The 19,540-nt window shown below is 44.8% G+C and overlaps 1 protein-coding gene across 1 annotated transcript in view; it reads left to right on the top strand.

Moving 5' to 3' along the window:
* Window positions 1-1,003: 1,003 nt before the first annotated feature.
* Window positions 1,004-19,540, top strand: part of ZYG11A (zyg-11 family member A, cell cycle regulator) — a 53,145-nt gene continuing 34,608 nt past the window's right edge. The window contains exons 1-3 of the mRNA XM_038000045.2: window positions 1,004-1,093; window positions 12,834-12,999; window positions 16,649-17,400. Of these exons, the coding sequence (XP_037855973.1) occupies window positions 1,004-1,093; window positions 12,834-12,999; window positions 16,649-17,400 (1,008 nt within the window). The remainder of the gene's footprint in view (window positions 1,094-12,833; window positions 13,000-16,648; window positions 17,401-19,540) is intronic.

The raw sequence follows: 19,540 nt of genomic DNA, 5'->3' as shown, positions 1-19,540 counted from the left end.
CTTGCTATGTGCCAAGCATTGTGATATGTTTTACATACATTATTTAATCCTTACATTAACCGTGTGAGATAAAGCATTCTCATTCCAATTTACTGATGAGGAAGTTGAGCTTCAAAGGCATCAAGAATCTTGCTCCAGGTTCTCCAACAGTAGATGGCTGAGCAGGCATTCTAATTCAGGATTCAAACTCTAAGGCTCATGCTCTTGAGAACTTTCCTTTTCCAGGTATTGTTTTCTCTGAAATTAGCTAATGTGTACTAACTTGTGGAGTTTCTTTCTTGGAGAAAGTTAGAAGGGTCTCTCAGGGTTTCTTTCTTGGAGGAGGTTATAAGGGTCTTCTCAGGTACTTTTTAGGTAACAAGAAAGCTAAATAGCTTTTTTTGGTAGATACTTGCCAATATTTTGTATTCGTTTTATATTTGATTTATCCAGAGACTCTAGGAGTTGAAACAGAGAGGACTGTTAGAGAGGTGCTGTTGCCAGATTTTTAGGGGCACAGTCTTTGAAATACATATTTTAATGTATGAAAGCTGTAAAAAAAAATATATATATATATAGAAATAATGAATATATATGTATGCATATACGTGTGTGTGTGTATATATATAGTATTCCCCAAACCTACACAGCCGGTCCTCGGAGAATGTCCTCTCAAGCCCTGAGGCGCGGGGCTGGGGAGGAGTGGGTGAGCAGCTGGGCCATGGCAGGTTGGTCTGGGGAGGCTGGGAAGGCGGGAGGGGGACGGTTGGCCCAGGCGGCGGCGTGTCGGGGGGCGGGTGGGGCTAGGAGGCCGCCCGGGGGGTGGGGTCTGCGGCTGGCCGACCCCCGCGTGCGCGTCGCCTCGCCGGGCATTTCAAAAGCCCGCCGGCCGGGTGCGGCGCTAGCTCTGTGTCCCTCGCAGGCGTGGTGGGCGCGTCCTGGCAGCCGCCCGCCTGGTTCTCGCGGGATCCGGGCCCCGGCTCGACGCCCGCTCTCTGGTTGACACCCCGCCGGCGGGGTCGCCATGGTTCATTTCTTGCACCCGGGCCACACGCCCCGGAACATCGTCCCTCCCGACGCTCAGAAGGATGCCCTGGGCTGCTGCGTGGTACAGGTGAGCACCGGGGTGCGGGCTGCTACGCGGACCTGGCGCCACGTCCAACCCCGGCAAGCACGGCGAGTCTCCTGGGACGCTGCCGAGGCACTTGCTGGGGAGTGTGGCCCGCCCGGGGCTGCGGTCTAAATGCCGAGCCCTTTCCTGGCGCCGGCGTAGCCGCGGAGTTGCGTTGCTGGGGAGGCGGCCTGGGCGCCGCGGGGCGGGGGACGTTTCTGCGCGGGGCGAGGCGCGTGGACTTTGCGCCCTAAGGCGGCGCGGCGAGAGCCCAGTCCAGAGACCCGGGCGAGCCTCATACCATTCCTCGCCCCAGTGCAGGGTGCTGTGAGCTTAGACGTAGGTGCAGGGCATGGCACTCGGCTTGGCCCGTAGTGGACGGTGTTTTTGCCGTCGTGAACCCAAACGCCCCAAACCTTGACCGTTTCCCCACGCGTGTTGTGGACGCGGCGCCCCGCGGAGGCGGTGACCCTTTGACCGCTACCACCTGAGGCCTTTGGGCCCGGGGCCGGGAGAGTAGGTTAGTCCGGCTGGGGGAACTGGAACCCGAAGTCAGATTCTTTCAGTTCACCGCGCGTCCGTCCCCGCCGGGGTCCCGTCCCCGTCCGATTCCCAGCTTTTGCCGAATGCCTGTTACTCTTAGTTCTGAACAAAATGCAAACCCAAAGAATGTGTGTTTAGCGCCTACTGTGTGCCAAATGTCGCCTTTCTTTTCTTTCTTTTTTTTTTTTTTTGAGATGGAGTCTCGCTCTGTTGTGGAGTGCAGTGTCTCAATCTGGGCCAACTGCAACCTCCGCCTCCCGGGTTCAAGCAATTCTCCTGCCTCAGCCTCCCGAGTATCCGGGACTACAGGCGCATGCCACCATGCCCGGCTCATTTTTTGTATTTTTAGTAGAAACGGGGTTTCACCGTGTTGGCCGGGATGGTCTCGAACTCCAGACCTCGTGCTCCGCCCGCCTCGGCCTCCCATTGTGCTGGGATTACAGGCGTCAGCCACCGAGCCGAGTGTCGCCTTTCTAAAGCAGTCTAGTAACCCCTAGTCTTTTGTAGGCTTTGCTAGGCTTCATTTTACCGATGTGGGGAAGTTGGGAGCTCTGAAATTGAGTTGACTTGCTCGTGAACTTGAATTTCACCTCAGGTGTTCAGACCTCCGACCCCACTTTGGAAAAAACCCGCCAAGGGCCACCCTTTGGGAACTCGAGGGATTGAGTGGTCAAGGCTCACCCAAAGTTTATGGAGAGAAGGAAATGCTCTGATTAAGGTTGTGCTTTACATATTAACGCCTTGTTGAAAGACTTTTTGCCCTGCAGTGATGTAGCCTGTGCTCTTTTGAATTCACTTAGAAAAGTTGCTGTATAATTTGTGGATTTGTAATTCACGGAAAACTTGGATTTTTTTACGTGTGTACTAGCATCGTCTCGAGCACATTTTTTGCTGCTTGGAATCGAAACAAGACTTGTTGTTTTTGTTGTTTTGTTGGAGATGGAGGCTCTGTCGCCCAGGCTGGTAGCTCACTGCAAGCTCCGCCTCCCGGGTTCACGCCATTCTCCTGCCTCAGCCTCCCGAGTAGCTGGGACTACCAGCGCCCTCCACCACGCCCGGCTAATTTTTTTTGTATTTCAGTAGAGACCAGGTTTCACCGTGTTAGCCAGGATGGTCTCGATCTCCTGACCTCGTGATCCGCCCATCTCGGCCTCCCAAAGTGCTGGGATTACAGGCGTGAGCCACCACGCCCATGCTTTCTTTTTATCCTTCTAACTTTTTATTTTTAATTAAGATGGTGGTTTCCCTATGTTGCCCAGGTTGGTCTTTGAACGGGGCTAAAGCAATCCTCTTGCCTTGGCCTCCCATATCCTTTCAATTTTTTGCTTCATGAATTTTGAATCTATTAGTAAGTTCATAGGCATTTAGGAATGTTAATTCTGCTTGATGAATTGACTCTTTTTATCATTAAGAAATGTCCATCTTGATCTCTAGCAATATTCTTGTCCAAAAGCCTCATTTTTCTGACAGTGTAGTCACTCCAGTTCCCTGTGTTTAGTGTTTAACAACTGTCTTTATGTTTTAAATTGAGTGTGTAGCCTAAGAGTCTGTGCTTTGTGTGTGTGTGTGTTTTTTTTTTTTTGGAGATGGAGCCTCGCTCTGTCACTCAGGCTGGAGTACAGTGGTACACTCTTGACTCACTGCAACCTCCGCCTCCCGGGTTCAAACAATTCTCCCGCCTCAGCCTCCTGAGTAGCTGGGACTACAAGTGCATGCCACCATGCCTGGCTAATTTTTGTATTTTTGTAGAGACAGGTATTTTTGCAGAGACAGGGTTTCACCATGTTGCCCAGGCTGGTCCTGAACTTCTGGCCTCAAGCGACCTGCCCACCTTGGCCACCCAAAGTGCTGGGATTACAGGCGTGCACTGCACCCAACCTTTATTTTTGATTTTTTTTTTTTTTTTTTTTTGAGAGGGAGTCTTGCTCTGTCGCCCGGGCTGGAGTGCAGTGGCCGGATCTCAGCTCACTGCAAGCTCCGCCTCCCAGGTTTTTGCCATTCTCCTGCCTCAGCCTCCCAAGTAGCTGGGACTACAGGTGCCCGCCACCTCGCCCAGCTAGTTTTTTGTATTTCTTAGTAGAGATGGGGTTTCACCGTGTTAGCCAGGATGGTCTCGATCTCCTGACCTCGTGATCCGCCCGTCTCGGCCTCCCAAAGTGCTGGGATTACAGGCTTGAGCCACCGCGCCCGGCCAACCTTTTAATTTTTTAAATTAAAAAATGTATTATTAAAATTGATTTTTGGGGGGAGGAGAGAGTCTCACTCTGTTGCCTAGGTTTGAGTGCAGTCTGTGATCATAGCTCATCCTCCCTCCTCAGCCTCCTTAGTAGCTGGACTGTAGGTGTGCACCACCATGCCTGGCTGTTTTTTATTTTTTGTAGAGGCTGAGTCTTGCTGTGTTGCCCAGGCTACTCTCAAACTCCTGGCTTCAGCCTCCCAAAGTTCTGGGATTCCAGATGTGAGCCACCGTGCCCGGCCATTCTGTGCTATTTAATTGGAGTATATATAATTATCAGTATTGTTGGGTTTAAGTCTACCGTGTTTTGCTATATATGTTCCATTTGTCTTTTTTTTCCCTTTTCTTTTGAATTACTTAGAAAATACCATGTTCTCTTTTGACTTAGTAGTTCTCTCTTTCTCTCCCTTTCTCTCTTTCTCTCCTTTTCTCCTTCTTACCCTTTAATGGTCACTCAAAGGTAGCTGTTTTCAAAGTGTGGACCCCAGCACCTCCAGAATCCCAGAGATCCCATCTCTTCAATGAAACTTAGCCCACCTATCAATGAAATTTGCAAAAATGTAAAACAGTGCTGCTATTCTCAACTAAGCTAGTTTTTAATTCTTTTGGAAATTGTGGCTTTTTAAATTTATTTATATATATATATATTTTCTATATATATTTTTTATATATATATAAAAACGGAGTCTCGCTCTGTTGCCCAGGCTGGAGTGCAGGGGTGTGATCTTGGCTCACCACAACCTCCTCCGCCTCCCAGGTTCAAGCGATTCTCCTGCTTCAGCCTCCTGAGTAGCTGGGACTACAGGTGTGCACCACCATTCCCAGCTAATTTTTGTATTTTTAGTAGAGATGGGGTTTCACTATGTTGGCCAGGTTGGTCTCGAACTCCTGAACTCATGATCCACCCACCTCAGCCTCCCAAAGTACTAGGATTACAGGCGAGCCATCGAAAATGTTATCTATGTTAACATGCTCTGAGTTTTTAATATTTCCTAAGTGAATTAATGTGTATTTTAAAGGTTGCTAAGATTTAATTTTTAACATGGTATATGTTGATAGATATAACTCAATTTTTAAGAGTATAGAGTGGTACAAGGACCAAAAAGCTTGGGAGCCATATCTCTAGGCTTTAAAATTACATCTTTGTCTGTTCGTATTTACTTTTAAAGATACTACTTAAATTTTTTTTTTTTTTTTTTTTTTTTTAATTGAGATCAAGTCTTGCTCTGTTGCCCAGGCTGTAGTGTAGTCTCGTGGTCATAGCTCAATGCAGCCTCACACTCCTGGGCTCAAGCGATCTACCTGCATTGGCCTCCCAAAGCGCTAACATTACAGGTATATGCCACCACTATACTGTTTCTTACTTTTTTTTTGAGATGGTGTTTCAGTCTGTTGCCCAGGCTGGAGTGCAATGGTGCAGTCTTGGCTCACTGCAACCTCCACCTCCCTGGTTCAAGCGATTCTCCTGCTTTAGCCTCCTGAGTAGCTGGGACTATAGGAACCCACCACCACAACTGGCTAATTTTTTTTTTTTTTTTTTTTTTTTTTGAGACGGAGTCTTGCTTTGTCACCCAGGCTAGAGTGCAGTGGCATGATCTCAGCTCACTGCCAGCTCCGCCTCCCGGGTTCACGCCATTCTCCTGCCTCAGCCTCCCAAGTAGCTGGGACTACATGCGCCCACCACCACACCCGGCTAAGTTGTTGTATTTTTAGTAGAGACGGGGTTTCACCGTGTTAGCCAGGATGGTCTCGATCTCCTGACCTCGTGATCCGCCCGCCTCCCAAAATGCTGGGATTATAGGCGTAAGCCACCATGCCCAGCCACACCTGGCTAATTTTTGTGTATTTAGTAGAGATGGGGTTTTACCATGTTGGCCAGGCTGGTCTTGAACTCCTGATCTCAAGTGATCCACTGGCCATGGCCTCCCAAAGCGCTGGGATTACAGGTGTGAGCCACCATGCCTGGCCTCACTACTTATAACAATATTTTTTGATTTTCCTTGCTCTTATCTTATTCTTTGTGCTATGGAAATAATGCATTTTACTTCTCCATGTTAAGAATTACACAGTATTTTGTTTTTATTTTTGTTTTGACCGGTCAATCAGTTATGTTAAAGAAATTCAGAATTAAGAAAAAAAGTTTTATATTTAGCCACGTTTCTGTTTTCAGTACTTCTTTTTCTCTAGATCCCAAATATCCCTCTTGTTTTTTTTTTTTTTTTGACACGATGTTTCGCTCTTGTTGCCCATGCTGGAGTGCGGTGGCGCGATCTCAGCTCACTGTAGCCTCCACCTCCCAGGTTCAAGCGATTCTCCTACCTCAGCCTCCTGAATAGCTGGGATTATAGGTGCGTACCACCATGCTTGGCTAATTTTTGTGTTTTTAGTAGAGATGGGTTTCACCATGTTGATCAGGCTGGTTTTGAATTCCTGACCTTATGATCCACCCACCTCGGCCTCCCAAAGTGCTGGGATTATAGGCGTGAACCATGGTGCCTGGCCTAATTTTGTATTTTTAGTAGAGGCGGGGTTTCTCCATGTTGATCAGGTTGGTCTCGAACTCCCGACCTCAGGTGATCTGCCTGCCTCAGCCTCCCAAAGTGCTAGGATTACAGGCATGAGCCACCGTGCCCAGCCGGTCATTTTTTTGGGGGGAGCTTAAAGAACTTTTAATATTTCTCATAGCATATGAGCTGGCAACAAGCTGTCTCTGCTTTTGTTTATCTGAGAATATATTTCATTTTCACTTTTGAAAGATGTTTTCATGGATCTGACAGTGTTTCCCCTGTATTGTACTTTTTTTTTTTTTTTCCTTGAGACAGAGTCTCGCTCTGTCTCCAGGCTGGAGTGCAGTGGCGCGATCTCGGTTCACTACAACCTCTGCCTCCCGGATTCAAGCAATTCTCCTGCCTCAGCCTTCTGAGTAGCTGGGACTACAGGCACGTGCCACCATGCCCCGCTAATTTTTGTATTTTTAGTAGAGATGGGGTTTCACCATATTGGCCAGGTGGGTCTTAAACTCCTGACTTTGTGATCCGCCCACCTTGGCCTCCCAAAAGTGATGGGATTACAAGTGTGAACCACTGCACCTGGCTGGCATGCTTTGTTTTGATGACAATTCAGTGATCATACCTTTTTTATTCCTTCTGTGTCCATTCCCCCGTCATAAGATTTTTCTCATTGTTGGTTTTTAGAAGTTTCTCATATTGTGCTTTTTTTGTTTATTCTGCTTTGGGTCTATTTTGCTTCCGAAATCAGTGGGTCTTGCATCTTGCATCTGATTTGAACTTAAAAAAATAAAATGACATAAAGACACACTGGGTCTTGCTTTGTTGCCCAGGCCAGTCTTGAGCTCTGATCTAAAGCAATCCTCCCACCTCAGCCTTCCACACTTTGGGAGGCTGAGGTGGGCGGATCACCTGAGGCCAGGAGTTCAAGACCAGCCTGGAAAATCTTGTCTCTACCAAACATACAAAAATTAGCCAGATGTGATGGCGAATGCCTGTAGTCCCACCTACGTGGGAGGCTGAGGCACGAGAATTACTTGAACCCGGGAAGTGGAGGTTGAAGTGAGCTGAGATCATGCCACTGCACTCCAGCCTGGGCAACAGTGCTAGACTCTGTCTCAAAAATAAAAATAAAATTAAAAGAAAAAAAAATAGAGACATCAAATTTGCACCCAGTGAATTAATTAACTATAACTCAATAGATATTAAACCACAAAGCAATTTTTTTTTTTTTTGAGATGGAGTCTCGCTCTGTCACCCAGGCTGGAGTGCAGTGGTGTGATCTCGGCTCACTGAAAGCTCCACATCCTGGGTTCACACCATCCTTCTGCCTCAGCCTCCCGAGTAGCTGGGACTACAGGCGCCCGCCACCATGCCCGGCTGATTTTTTTGTATTTTTAGTAGAGATGGGGTTTCATTGTGTTAGCCATGGTGATCTTGATCTCCTGACCTTGTGATCCACCCGCCTCAGCCTTCCAAAGTGCTGGCATTACAGATGTGAGCCACTGTGCCCGGTACAAAGCAATTTTATAGGTTCCAAGTATAGGACATTGTCCTTATTAAGTATTTTTTGTTAAAATATTCTTTCCCATTTCTCTCTTCTGGAGTTTCTTTCTTTTCTTTTCTTTTCTTTTCTTTTCTTTTCTTTTCTTTTCTTTTCTCTTTTCTTTTCTTTTCTTTTCTTTTCTTTTCTTTTCTTTTCTTTTCTTTTCTTTTCTTTTCTTTTCTTTTCTTTTCTTTCTTTTCTTTCTTTTCTTTCTTTCACAGAGTCTCGCTCTGTCACCCAGCTGGAGTGCAGTGGCTTGATCTCACCTCACTGCAACTTCCGATTTCCTAGTTCAAGAGATTCTCCTGCCTCAGCCTCCGGAGTAGCTAGGACTGGGATTACAGGCACACGCCACCACACCCAGCTGATTTTTGTATTTTTAGTAGAGTTGGAGTTTCACCATGTTTGCCAGGATGATCTCAATCTCCTGACCTTGTGATCTGCCCACTTCAACCTCCCAAAGTGCCGGGATTACAGGCGTGAGCCACTGTGCCCAGCCTCTTTACTTTTTTTGAGACCAAGTCTTGCTCTGTCACTCAGACTGGAGTGCAGTGGCGCGATCTCCGCTCACTGCAACCTTCTGCCTCCTGGGCTCAAGGGACTCTCATGTCTCAGCCTCCTGAGTAGCTGGGATTTACAGGTGTGTGCCAACATGCCCAGCTAATTTTTTTGAATTTTTAGTAGAGATGGAGTTTCACCATGTTGGCCAGACTGGTCTCGAACTCCTGGCCTCAAGTGATCTGCCTGCCTGGGCCTCCAAGTGTGCTGGGATTACAGACGTGAACCACCGTGCTGGCCTAGAGTTTCAATTATACATTTCTAATAGGCTGCTTAAGATCGGTTAAGAAGTGCCTTAATTGGGGCACCATGGTTTTCAACTTTTTCCCCAGCCTTTTTCTGTTTCAGTCTGAGTCATTTCTATTGTCCTGACTTCATCTTTAGTGATCTTTTATTTTGTAGTTCTGATCTGCTGATAATCCTATCTGCTGTTTTTTGTTTGTTTGTTTGTTTGTTTTGTTTTTTTGTTTTTTTCCCCCAATATGCTGGGATTACAGACATGAGCCACTGTGCCCAGCTTCTAATTTTTGTATTTTTAGTAGAGACGAGGTTTTACCGTGTTGGCCAGGATGGTCTCGATCTCCTGACCTTGTGATCTGCCCACCTCGGCCTCCAAAATCTTTGGGATTACAGGCGTGAGCCACTGTGTCTGGCCTGGTGTATTTTTTCAACTCTAGGCATTTCCTTTTGGTCTTTTTCATATCTTCTGTTTTTCTGGTATTTCCATATTTGTTCTCTTATTGTGTTCATGTTCTGTTTTAAACCCATGAATTATAATAACTGTTTTAAATTCCGGTCTGTTAGCTTATTAAAGTTATTTTGGGATTTGTTTCTATTGACTTTTTTTTTCCTGCTTCTCATGTCTGATATTTTATTGTAAGATGAACTTTATGGATGCTACTTTGAGTGTCTATATATATTTTGCAATTCAGAGACTTATAATTTTTTTTTTTTTTTTGAGACAGGGTCTCATTTTGTCATCTAGGCTGGAGTGGAGTGGTGCAGTCATGGCTCATTGCCTCACTGCAGCCTTGACCTCCTGGGCTGGAGCAATTCTCCTGCCTCAGCCCCCCCAGGTAGCTGGGACTCAGGCACACCCTACCACATTCGGCTAATTTTTTTGTATTTTTTGTGGAGACAGGGTTTTGCCATGTTTCCACATCTGGTCTTGAACTCCTCAGCTCACATGATCTACCTGTCTTGACCTTTCATGCTGGGATTACACGTGTGAGCCACTGTGCCTGACCAGGAGACTTTTCATAGATGTGTAACCATTACCACAGTCAATTTATTATTATTATTATTATTACTGAGACAGGGTCTCACTCTGTCACCCAGGCTGGAGTGTAATGGCACGATCTGGGCTCACTACAACCTCCGCCTCCCGGGTACAAGTGATTCTCCTGCCTCAGCCTCCCGAGTAGCTGGGATTACAGGCGTGAGCCATTACACCTAGCTAATTTTTGTATTTTTAGTAGGGATGGGGTTTCAACATGTTGACCAGGTTGGTCTTGAACTCCTAACCTCAAGTAATCAGCCCGCCTCTGCCTCCCAAAGTGCTGGAATTACAGGTGTGAGCCACCATCCCTGGCCCACAGTTTATTTTATTATTTATTTTAATTAATTAATTAATTTTATTTTATTTCATTTTTTTATTTTTTGAGATGTAGTCTCACTCTGTCACCCAGGTTGGAGTGCAGTGGTGTGATCTCAGCTCACTGCAACCTCCACCTCCCTTGTTCAAGTGATTCTGCTGCCTCAGCCTCCTGAGTAGCTGGGATTACAGGCTCCTGCCACCATGCCTTCCTAATTTTTTTTTCTTTTTTTTTTTTTTTTTTTTTGTGACGGAGTCTCGCACTGTCACCTGGGCTGGTGTGCAGTGGCACAATCTTGGCTTGCTGCAACCTCCGCCTCCCGGGTTCAAGTGATTCTCCTGCCTCTGCCTTCCCAGTAGCTAGGATTACAGGCGCCTGCCACCACCCTTGGCTAATTTTTCATATTTTTATTAAAGACGAGGTTTCACTATGTTGGCCAGGCTGGTCTCAAACTCCTGGCCTCATGATCCAACCACTTCGGCCTCCCAAAATGCTGGCATTACAGGTGTGAGCCTCCGCGCCTGGCCAATTTTTGTATTTTTAGTGAAGATGGAGTTTCACCATGTTGGCCAGGCTGGTCTCGAACTCAGATGATCCACCCACCTCATCTTCCCAAAGTGGTGTGATTACAGGAGTGAGCCTCTGCACCTTGCCCGACAGTTAATTTTAGAGCACCTTTTTTTTTTGACATGGCATCTATCACCCATGCTGGAGTGCAGTGATGCTATCTCAGCTCACGGCACTCTCTAGCCTTCTGGGTTCGAGGGATTCTCCAGCCTCAAGGCTCCTGAGTAGCTGGGACTATAGATAGGCATGTGCTACCATGCCTGGCTAATTTTTGTATTTTTAGTAAAAACAGGGTTTTGCTATGTTGGCCAGCCTGGTCTCAAACTCATGACCTCAAGTGACTCACCCACCTCGGCCTCCCAAAGTGCGGGAATTAACAGCTACCACGCTTGGCCAGCCTTTCTGTTTTGTAGAGGAGAAAAGCATTTTTTGCTTTACGATAGGGTTATGTCCCAATAAAACCCTTGTAAATTTAAAATATTCTAAGTCCAAAATGCATTTAATACTCATAACCTACCAAATACAGGTTAGTCTGACCTACCTTAAATGTGCTCAGAACTCTTACATCAGCCTACAGTTGAACAAAATCATCTAGCACAAAGCCCATTTCATTATAGTGTTGAATATCTCATGGAATTTATTGATACTGACAGTGAAAAACAGTGGTCATATGGGTACTCACTGTTAACATATACAGCTGAAAGCTCGCTGGGCCTGAAGAATGTTTGAAGCATTGAACTAAAAGTTAATTGCTGGATGATGGAGAAGCTACATTAACAGGGTCACTAGTTGCCCTTCTAAACATTGGAGCCCACTGACACTTGTTGATGGTTTAGCAGGCATAGTGTTCAAGAAGATATCAAGTAGTAGTTGTTCACCCTTGTGATCATGTGGCTGACTGGGAGCTGCAGCTCACTCTGCTGACCAGCATTGAAAGAGTATCATGTTATATGTCACTAGCCCGGGAAGAGATCAAAACTCAAAATTTCAAGTATGGTTTCTACTTTATACCATTGTAATTCCAAAAATCATGAGTCTGTACATGACTTTATAGCCTCACCTTCCTGTCAGTTTCTTACACTTTCATAGGACCTTGAATGTATCACCGTTTGAGGTTGTGAATAGTTTTGGGAGTAGACACATGATAATCAATGAATACATATTTGTTGAATAAATGACCATGTGATCTCTGCTTGAAGTGTTCCAAATGTTGCACTGAAATTGTCAATTTCTTGTTTGTATTTTTCAGTAAATGTTAACTCTAAAGGAACTAGAACTGTATCTTACCCATCTCTGTATTTTCAGTGGCTAGCACAGAACAGGTGATCAGTAAAGCATTAAGAGAACGTAATATTGGGGCCAGGTGTGGTGGCTCATGCCTATAATCCAGCACTTGGGGAGGCTAAGGTGGGAGGATCTCTTGAGCCCAGGAGTTTCGAGACTAGCTTGGGCAACAAAGTGGGACTGTATAAAATGTACAAAAAATTAGCTGGGCGTGGTGGCATGAGCTTGTAGTCCCAGTTACTCAGGAGGCTGAGGTGGAAGGATCAACTGACTGGGAAAGTCAAAGCTGCATTCAGCTATGATTGTGCCGCTGCACTCCAGCCTAGGCGATAGTGAGACCCTGTTTCAAAAAAAAGAATAAAAGAACTTAATGTTTTTCAAGATACAATATGTTCTTTCTGACTGTGGGTTCAGTATATGTGAATTCAGCCAACTTTAGATGGAAAATATTTGGGGGAAAAAACCTGTGTCTGTACTGAACATGTCCAGACTTTTTTCTTGTCATTCTGTAAACAATACAGTATAATGCATTTATACTGTATTAGTGCTTATAAGTAATTTAGAAATGATTTATAGTGTATGAGAATGTCTGCATAGGTTATATGCAAACATTACACCATTTTATATAAGGGGACTTGAGCATCTGTGGATGCTGGTTGGGGAGTTCTGGAACCAATCTCCTGCAGGTTTTGAGGGACAGCTGTACAACAGAAGAGACAACAGATTAAATTTTCCATTCAGTTAATGTTGGAATGAGGTGGTTTCGTTACATATAAATCATTATTAGAGTATGAAGGATGTTTCTTCACATACCCTCATCAAATGGAATATGTATGGCATGACTAGTTTTATGTTGAATTTTTGCAGATGTGTTCTAACAAAATTTGTTTGGGGTTTTGTTTGTTAGGAAGAGGCATCTCCCTACACTTTGGTCAACATCTGCCTGAATGTCCTGATTGCTAACCTGGAGAAACTGTGTTCTGAAAGACCTGATGGAACGCTGTGCCTTCCGGAGCATTGGAGTTTCCCTCAGGAAGTAGCTGATCGATTTCTCAGGGTGATGACTTGGCAAGGTAGTGATAAGCCTTCTCTAAAGTCAGCTCTTGCAGTACTTTACTCTTTGAAAAGCACTTTCACACACAGTTCCTATTGTGATTCTCACAAAGTATTTCCATTTCATTTGTCTGGAAGTTGAGACTCACTCTTTCTGGGATTCCATGATGGAAGTTGTCTTCTAGGCTAGCCCTGCTATTGACTTGGTTTTCCACTCTTCACTTACTAAGTTATCACTTATCCATCTGCTCTCTAGCTTTCTTTTTTTTTTGAGATGGAGTTTAGCTCTTGTCACCAAGACTGAAGTATAGTGGCACAATCTTGGCTCATTGCAACCTCCACTTCCTGGGTTCAAGCGATTCTCCTGCCTCAGCCTCCCAAGTAGCTGGGATTACAGTTGCCCACCACCATGCCTGGCTGATTTTTGTATTTTTAGTAGAGACGGGGTTTTATCACATTGGCCAGGCTGGTCTCGAACTCCTGACTTCAGGTGATCCGCCTGCCTTGGCCTCCCAAAGTCCTGGGATTACAGGCGTGAGCCACCGCGCCCGGCCTGCTCTCTAGCTTTTTCAAAATGCTCTTGCTGTTGTCTTGTTTACCATTCTTTTCATTATGGTTATGAGTCTTACCTCCCATTGTAGCTGTGCTTAAAGAACTCCACTAAAAAAAGAAAGGAAAAAAAGGGCATTTTATTATTTATTTATTTATAACCTGGGATTACAGGTGTGAGCCATCATGTCTGGTGTGAAGCACCCTGCCTGGCCCATAATCAATTTTAGAACCTCGAAATTTCCATCACTTCAGAAAGAAACCTTGTGCCCATTAGATTTAGAATCACTTGAACTCAGGAGGTGGAGGTTGTGGTGAGCCGAGATCGCGCCACTGCACTCCAGCCTGGGCAACAGAGACTCTGTCTCAAAAAAAAAAAGACACAAATGGCCAATAAGCACATGACAAGTTGCTCAACACCATTAGTCATTAGGGAAATGCAAATTAAAAGCCCAACAGATACTATTTCACATCCACTAGGATGGCTGTAATCAAAATGTCAGATGAGTCTTGGTGAGAACGTGGAGAAACTCTTGGACACTGCTGGCGGGAATGTAAAATAGCACAGCCACAAACAACAGTCTGGTAGTTCCTCAAAAAGATAACGAGTTACCATTTGATCCAGCAATTTCACTCAAGAGAAATGAAAACTTATATCCACATAGAAACTTTTACACATTCCTGCAGATTCATATGGGGCAGAGAAAGTTTAGAATACATTTTTTTTAAGTTTAAAAATAAAATGTGTACACATATCTTTATGGTACCATATTATTCATAATAGCCCAAAAGTGAAAACAACACAAATGTCCATCAACCGAAAAACAGATAAATACAATGTGGTATGTCCATACAGTAGAATATGTGACTATAAAAAGGAACGAGTACAGATATACATGTTGCACAACGTGAGCCTTAAAAACATGCTAAATGAAAAAGGTTTGGCACACAAGACCACATATTGGATGATTTGATTTGTATTAAATGTTCAGAATAGGCAAATCCATAGAGATGGAAAGTAGACTAGTGGTTGCTTAGGGCTGGAGGGATGTGAGAAAAAGGAAGTAAAATCTAATGGGCACAAGGTTTCTTTCTGAGGTGATGGAAATTTTGAGGTTCTGAAATTGATTATGGGCCAGGCAGGGTGCCTCATGCCTGTAATCCCAGCACTTTGGGAGGCGGAGGCAGGCAGATCATTTGAGGTCAGGAGTTTGAGACCAGCCTGGCCAACATGGTGAAACCTCATCTGTACTAAAAATACAAAAACTACGGCCGGATGTGGTGGCTCACACCTGTAACCCCAGATTATAAAACTGATCATTTGTTGTATAAAGTTTCTTTTAATAGATATTTTGTCATATAAGTGCTATGATTTTTACGTGTTCTTCTGATCCCTGTATATCGTGTCACTTGAACGTTGGAGGTAGATGCTTGATCAAGTTCATGTCGGGTTTTTTTTTTTTTTTTTTTTTTTTAACTCTTGGTGTGGTGCTATGTGCTTTCTTCAGGGAGTTGATAAGGTTGGTTTGTTTTTGTGATTGCGGTGGCCATAGATGGAATATCATTGCCTAGATCCGTTAAATTATCAGGAGTGGCTGGGCACGGTGGTTCATGCCTGTAATCCTAGCACTTTGGAAGGTCTAGGCGGGAAGACTGCTTGGAACCAGGCGTTCGAGGCTATAGTGAGCTATAATCGCGCCATTGCACTGCATCCTGGGCAGGAGTGAGACTCTGTCTCTTAAAAGAAAAAAAAAAAAAAAATGGGCCACGCGCTGCGGCTCAAGCCTGTAATCCCAGCACTTTGGGAGGCTGAGACGGGCGGATCACGAGGTCAGGAGATCAAGACCATCCTGGCTAACACAGTGAAACCCCGTCTCTACTAAAAAAACACAAAAAACTAGCCGGGTGAGGTGGTGGGCGCCTATAGTCCCAGCTACTCGGGAGGCTGAGTCAGGAGAATCGCTTGAAGCCAGGAGGCAGAGGTTGCCTGGGCAACAAGAGTGAAACTCTGTCTTAAAAAAAAAAAAAAATTGTCAGAGTTTCTTGTTGGTTTGACTTTTAGTGGTCATTACTCTCCTTCACCTTTCTGGTTTAGAGTAGTTTTCTGTTTTGTTTTTTTTCTTGTATACCAGATCACTCTTCCACAATTTCCTTCTGTTTTTCTATCTGTACCTTAAGTATTTTGTGCTTCTTAAGGACGTGTCTTGGATACTTTTCTCACTCTGAACACTCCTTATGTGAGCCACTGTGCCTGGCCCTAAGTTCTTTACTCTGTCACAAAATTGGTGTTTCTAAAAATGTAATTATAATCCTTTTTTTTTTTTTTTTTTTAAAAAAAAGAAGCTACATCAAAATGCGACGACCAGCCAGGCGCAGTGGCTCACTCGTGTAATCCCAGCACTTTGGGAGGCCGAGGTGGGTGGATCACCTGAGGTCAGGAGTTTGAGACCAGCCTGGCCAACATGGTGAAACCCGGTCTCTACTAACAGTACAAAAATTAGCCGGGCGTGGTGGCAGGTGCCTGTAATCCCAGCTACTGGGGAGGTTGAGGCAGGAGAATCACTTGAACCTAGGAGGCGGAGATTGCAGTGAGCCGAGATTACACCACTGTACTCCTGCCTGGGTGACAAGAGCGAAACTCAGTCTCAAAAAAAAAAAAAAAAAATGTGATGACTATTCATTTTATGGTTAAAAAGTCTTCAGTTGTTCCTCGTTGTCCATAGGATAAAAGTCTGAATTTCCTAGCTTTGTGGACAGGACTTTTACCATCCTCTTCATCCTTGCTTCCAGCCATGCCCCCCAACAGGCACTATGTCCCAGTAGTGTTGTTCTACATTTTGAGTGATTTGCTGCTCTGTCTTCTATTTCTTTGACATACTCACCTATTCAAGTTTCAGTTTCCTCAGCTACGTAATAGTAGTAATAATAATTCCTTTATAGTATTAATGCAAAGAGTACATGAGATAATAATCTTATTAAAGGAGTTTAGAACAATGCTAGCACAGAGCAGTAAATGTTGTCATTATTGTTATTATTAGCATGTGTCTTCTTTGCCACATTTTATCCTGGAAAGACATGAGATCTAGTCGTCATTACAAGTTGGTTCTGGTTCTTTTATAGGCAAGCTGACTGACAGAACAGCAAGCATTTTCCGAGGCAACCAAATGAAACTGAAGCTGGTCAATATCCAAAAAGCTAAAATCTCTACAGCTGCATTCATAAAAGCCTTCTGCCATCATAAGCTCATTGAACTGAATGCTACTGCAGTGCACGCTGACCTCCCTGTTCCAGACATCATAAGTGGACTCTGCAGCAATAGCTGGATCCAGCAAAACCTCCGGTGTCTCCTGTTAGACTCGACAAGCATCCCTCGAAATTCAAGTTTACTGTTCTTTAGTCAGCTCACTGGTCTTCGCATTTTAAGTGTTTTTAATGTTTGTTTTCATACTGAAGACCTGGCTAATGTTTCTCAGTTACCAAGACTGGAAAGCTTAGATATCTCTAATACTCTGGTCACTGATATTTCTGCACTGCTTACCTGTAAGGATCGATTGAAGTCTCTTACAATGCACTATCTAAAATGCCTGACCATGACCAAATCACAAATTCTTGCAGTCATTAGAGGACTTACGTGTCTGCTTCACCTTGATATTTCTGATCACAGGCAACTCAAATCAGACCTAGCTTTTCATTTGCTACAGCAGAAGGATATCCTGCCCAATGTTGTGTCATTGGATATTTCTGGGGGCATATGCATCACTGATGAAGCTGTAGAACTATTTATACAACAGCGGCCTGCCATGCAATTTGTGGGACTATTGGCCACAGATGCTGGCTCTTCTGACTTCTTTACTACAAAGCAAGGCTTGAGGGTTTGTTCTTGTCTAAATAAGTTTTGTTTCATTTGTTTAGAACATTATTAAACTTGTGCTATAGACCAGAATTTTTCCAGGTATTCGGGTTACGGAGACAGATAAAAAAATCCTTGAACAGCTTATTTAATAATTAACGATTATTGTGCACCTACTATGTGGTAGGTTGTGAGAATATTATTATTTTTTGAGATGGAGTTTTGCTCTTGTTGCCCAGGCTGGAGTGCAATGGTGCGATCTCCGCTCACTGCAACCTCTGCCTCCTGGGTTCAAGTGATTCTCCTGCCTCAGCCCCCCGAGTAGCTGGGATTACAGGCATGTGCCATCACACCTGGGTAGTTTTGTATTTTTAATAGAGATTGGGTTTCTTCATGTTGGTCAGGCTGGTCTCAGACTCCTGACCTCAAGTGATCTGCCTGCCTCGGCCTCCCAAAGTGCTGGGATTACAGGCGTGAGCCACTGTGCCCAGCCACACGTGAGAATGTAATATTAAGATGTAGGCTGAGCACGGTGGCTCATGCCTGTAATCCCCAGCACTTTGGGAGGCCGAGGCGGGCAGATCACTTGAGGTCAGGAGTCCGAGGCCAGCCTGGCCAACATGGTGAAACCTGGTCTGTACTAAAAATACAAAAATTAGCCCTGGTGTGGTGGTGGGCACATGTAATCCCAGCTACTTGGGAGGCTGAGGCAGGAGAATCACTTGAACCTGGGAAGTGGCGGTTGCAGTTAGCTGAGATTGCACCACCGTATTCCAGCCTGGCCAAAAGTGAAACTCGGTCTCAAAAAGAAAAAAAAAAAAAGATATAGTCCCAGCCTCCATGTTGGCTTTACAATCAGGACCGTTTTTGTTTTTTGTTTTTTTTGCAACGGAGTATCCCTCTGTTGCCCAGGGTGGAGTGCCGTGGCACCATCTCTCACCATCATTGCCACCACGCCCAGCTAATTTTTTATTTTTAGTAGAAACAGGGTTTCACCATGTTGGCCAGGCTGGTCTCGAACTCCTGACCTCAAGTGATCTGCCCGCCTCCGCCTTCCAAAGTGCTGGGATTACAGGAGTGGGACACCATGCCCTGCATGTGGTTTTCTCCTTTCATCCTCCCATTTGACATGGATGAGGAAAGTGGAAGCTTCAGGAGGTTTAGCTACTTACCCAAAATCATGGAACTATTAAGTGGTAGAGCGGGGACCTGTGCCAAAGTCTTTATGACTCTAAAACTTGTGTTCTTTAGCTCTGTGAAGAGCAGAATATAATGGATAAGGTATGTGATCAACATGGCTAACATTATTTTTGTGTAAAGTATTGACAAGCAATTTTACATTTTGGGGTTTTATGGCCTGGCATGGTGGCTTGTGCCTGTAATCCCAGCACTTTGAGAGGCCAAGACTTGAGATCAGGAGTTCAAAACCAGCCTAGCCAACCCTGTCTCTACTAAAAATACAAAAATTAGCTGGGTGTGGTAGCGCCCCCCTGTAAATCCCAGCTACTCAGGAGCCTGAGCCAGGAGAATCGCTTGAACCTAGGAGGCAGAAGTTGCAGTGAGCTGAGGTCGTGCCATTGCACTCCATCCTGGGTGACAGAGTGAGACTCTGTCTGAAAAAAAGAAAAAAGAAAATATTACCTAAGAGAAAAGTATTGAGCGTTGATGAGATGATGGGATAAGTCTATAGATGCACATGGTATTCATTTTTTATTCATTTAAAAAATTTTTAAATTAAAATTTTAATATTTTTAGAGGCAAGGTGTCACTATGTTGCATGACCTCACTACTGATTAGCATGGGAGTTTTGACCTCCATTTCTGGCCTTGATCAGTTCACCCCTCCTTAGGCAACCTGGTGGTCCCCTGCTCCTGGAAGCTTAACATTGATGCCAGGCTTGGTATGGATACCCAATTGGCATGCACACTATAGCCCAGAACTCCTGGGCTCAGGCAGTCCTCCTGCCTCAGCCTCCCAAGTAGCTGGAACTACAGACATGTGCCACTGTGCCTGGCTCGTGGTGTTACTTTTGAACATATATTTAAATATATGTGGTTAGGAATATATGTTTTTAAAACAGTGGTTCTTTACCTTAGATATACATTGTAATCACTGTGGGAGCTTTACTGATGCCTGTGTCCTGTCCCCCAGAGATTATGATT

Source organism: Chlorocebus sabaeus, chromosome 20, assembly GCF_047675955.1.
Source record: "Chlorocebus sabaeus isolate Y175 chromosome 20, mChlSab1.0.hap1, whole genome shotgun sequence".
Lineage (NCBI taxonomy): Eukaryota > Metazoa > Chordata > Mammalia > Primates > Cercopithecidae > Chlorocebus > Chlorocebus sabaeus.
Note: the sequence above shows the minus strand (reverse complement) of the source record. Positions and strands in the feature narration are given on the sequence as shown.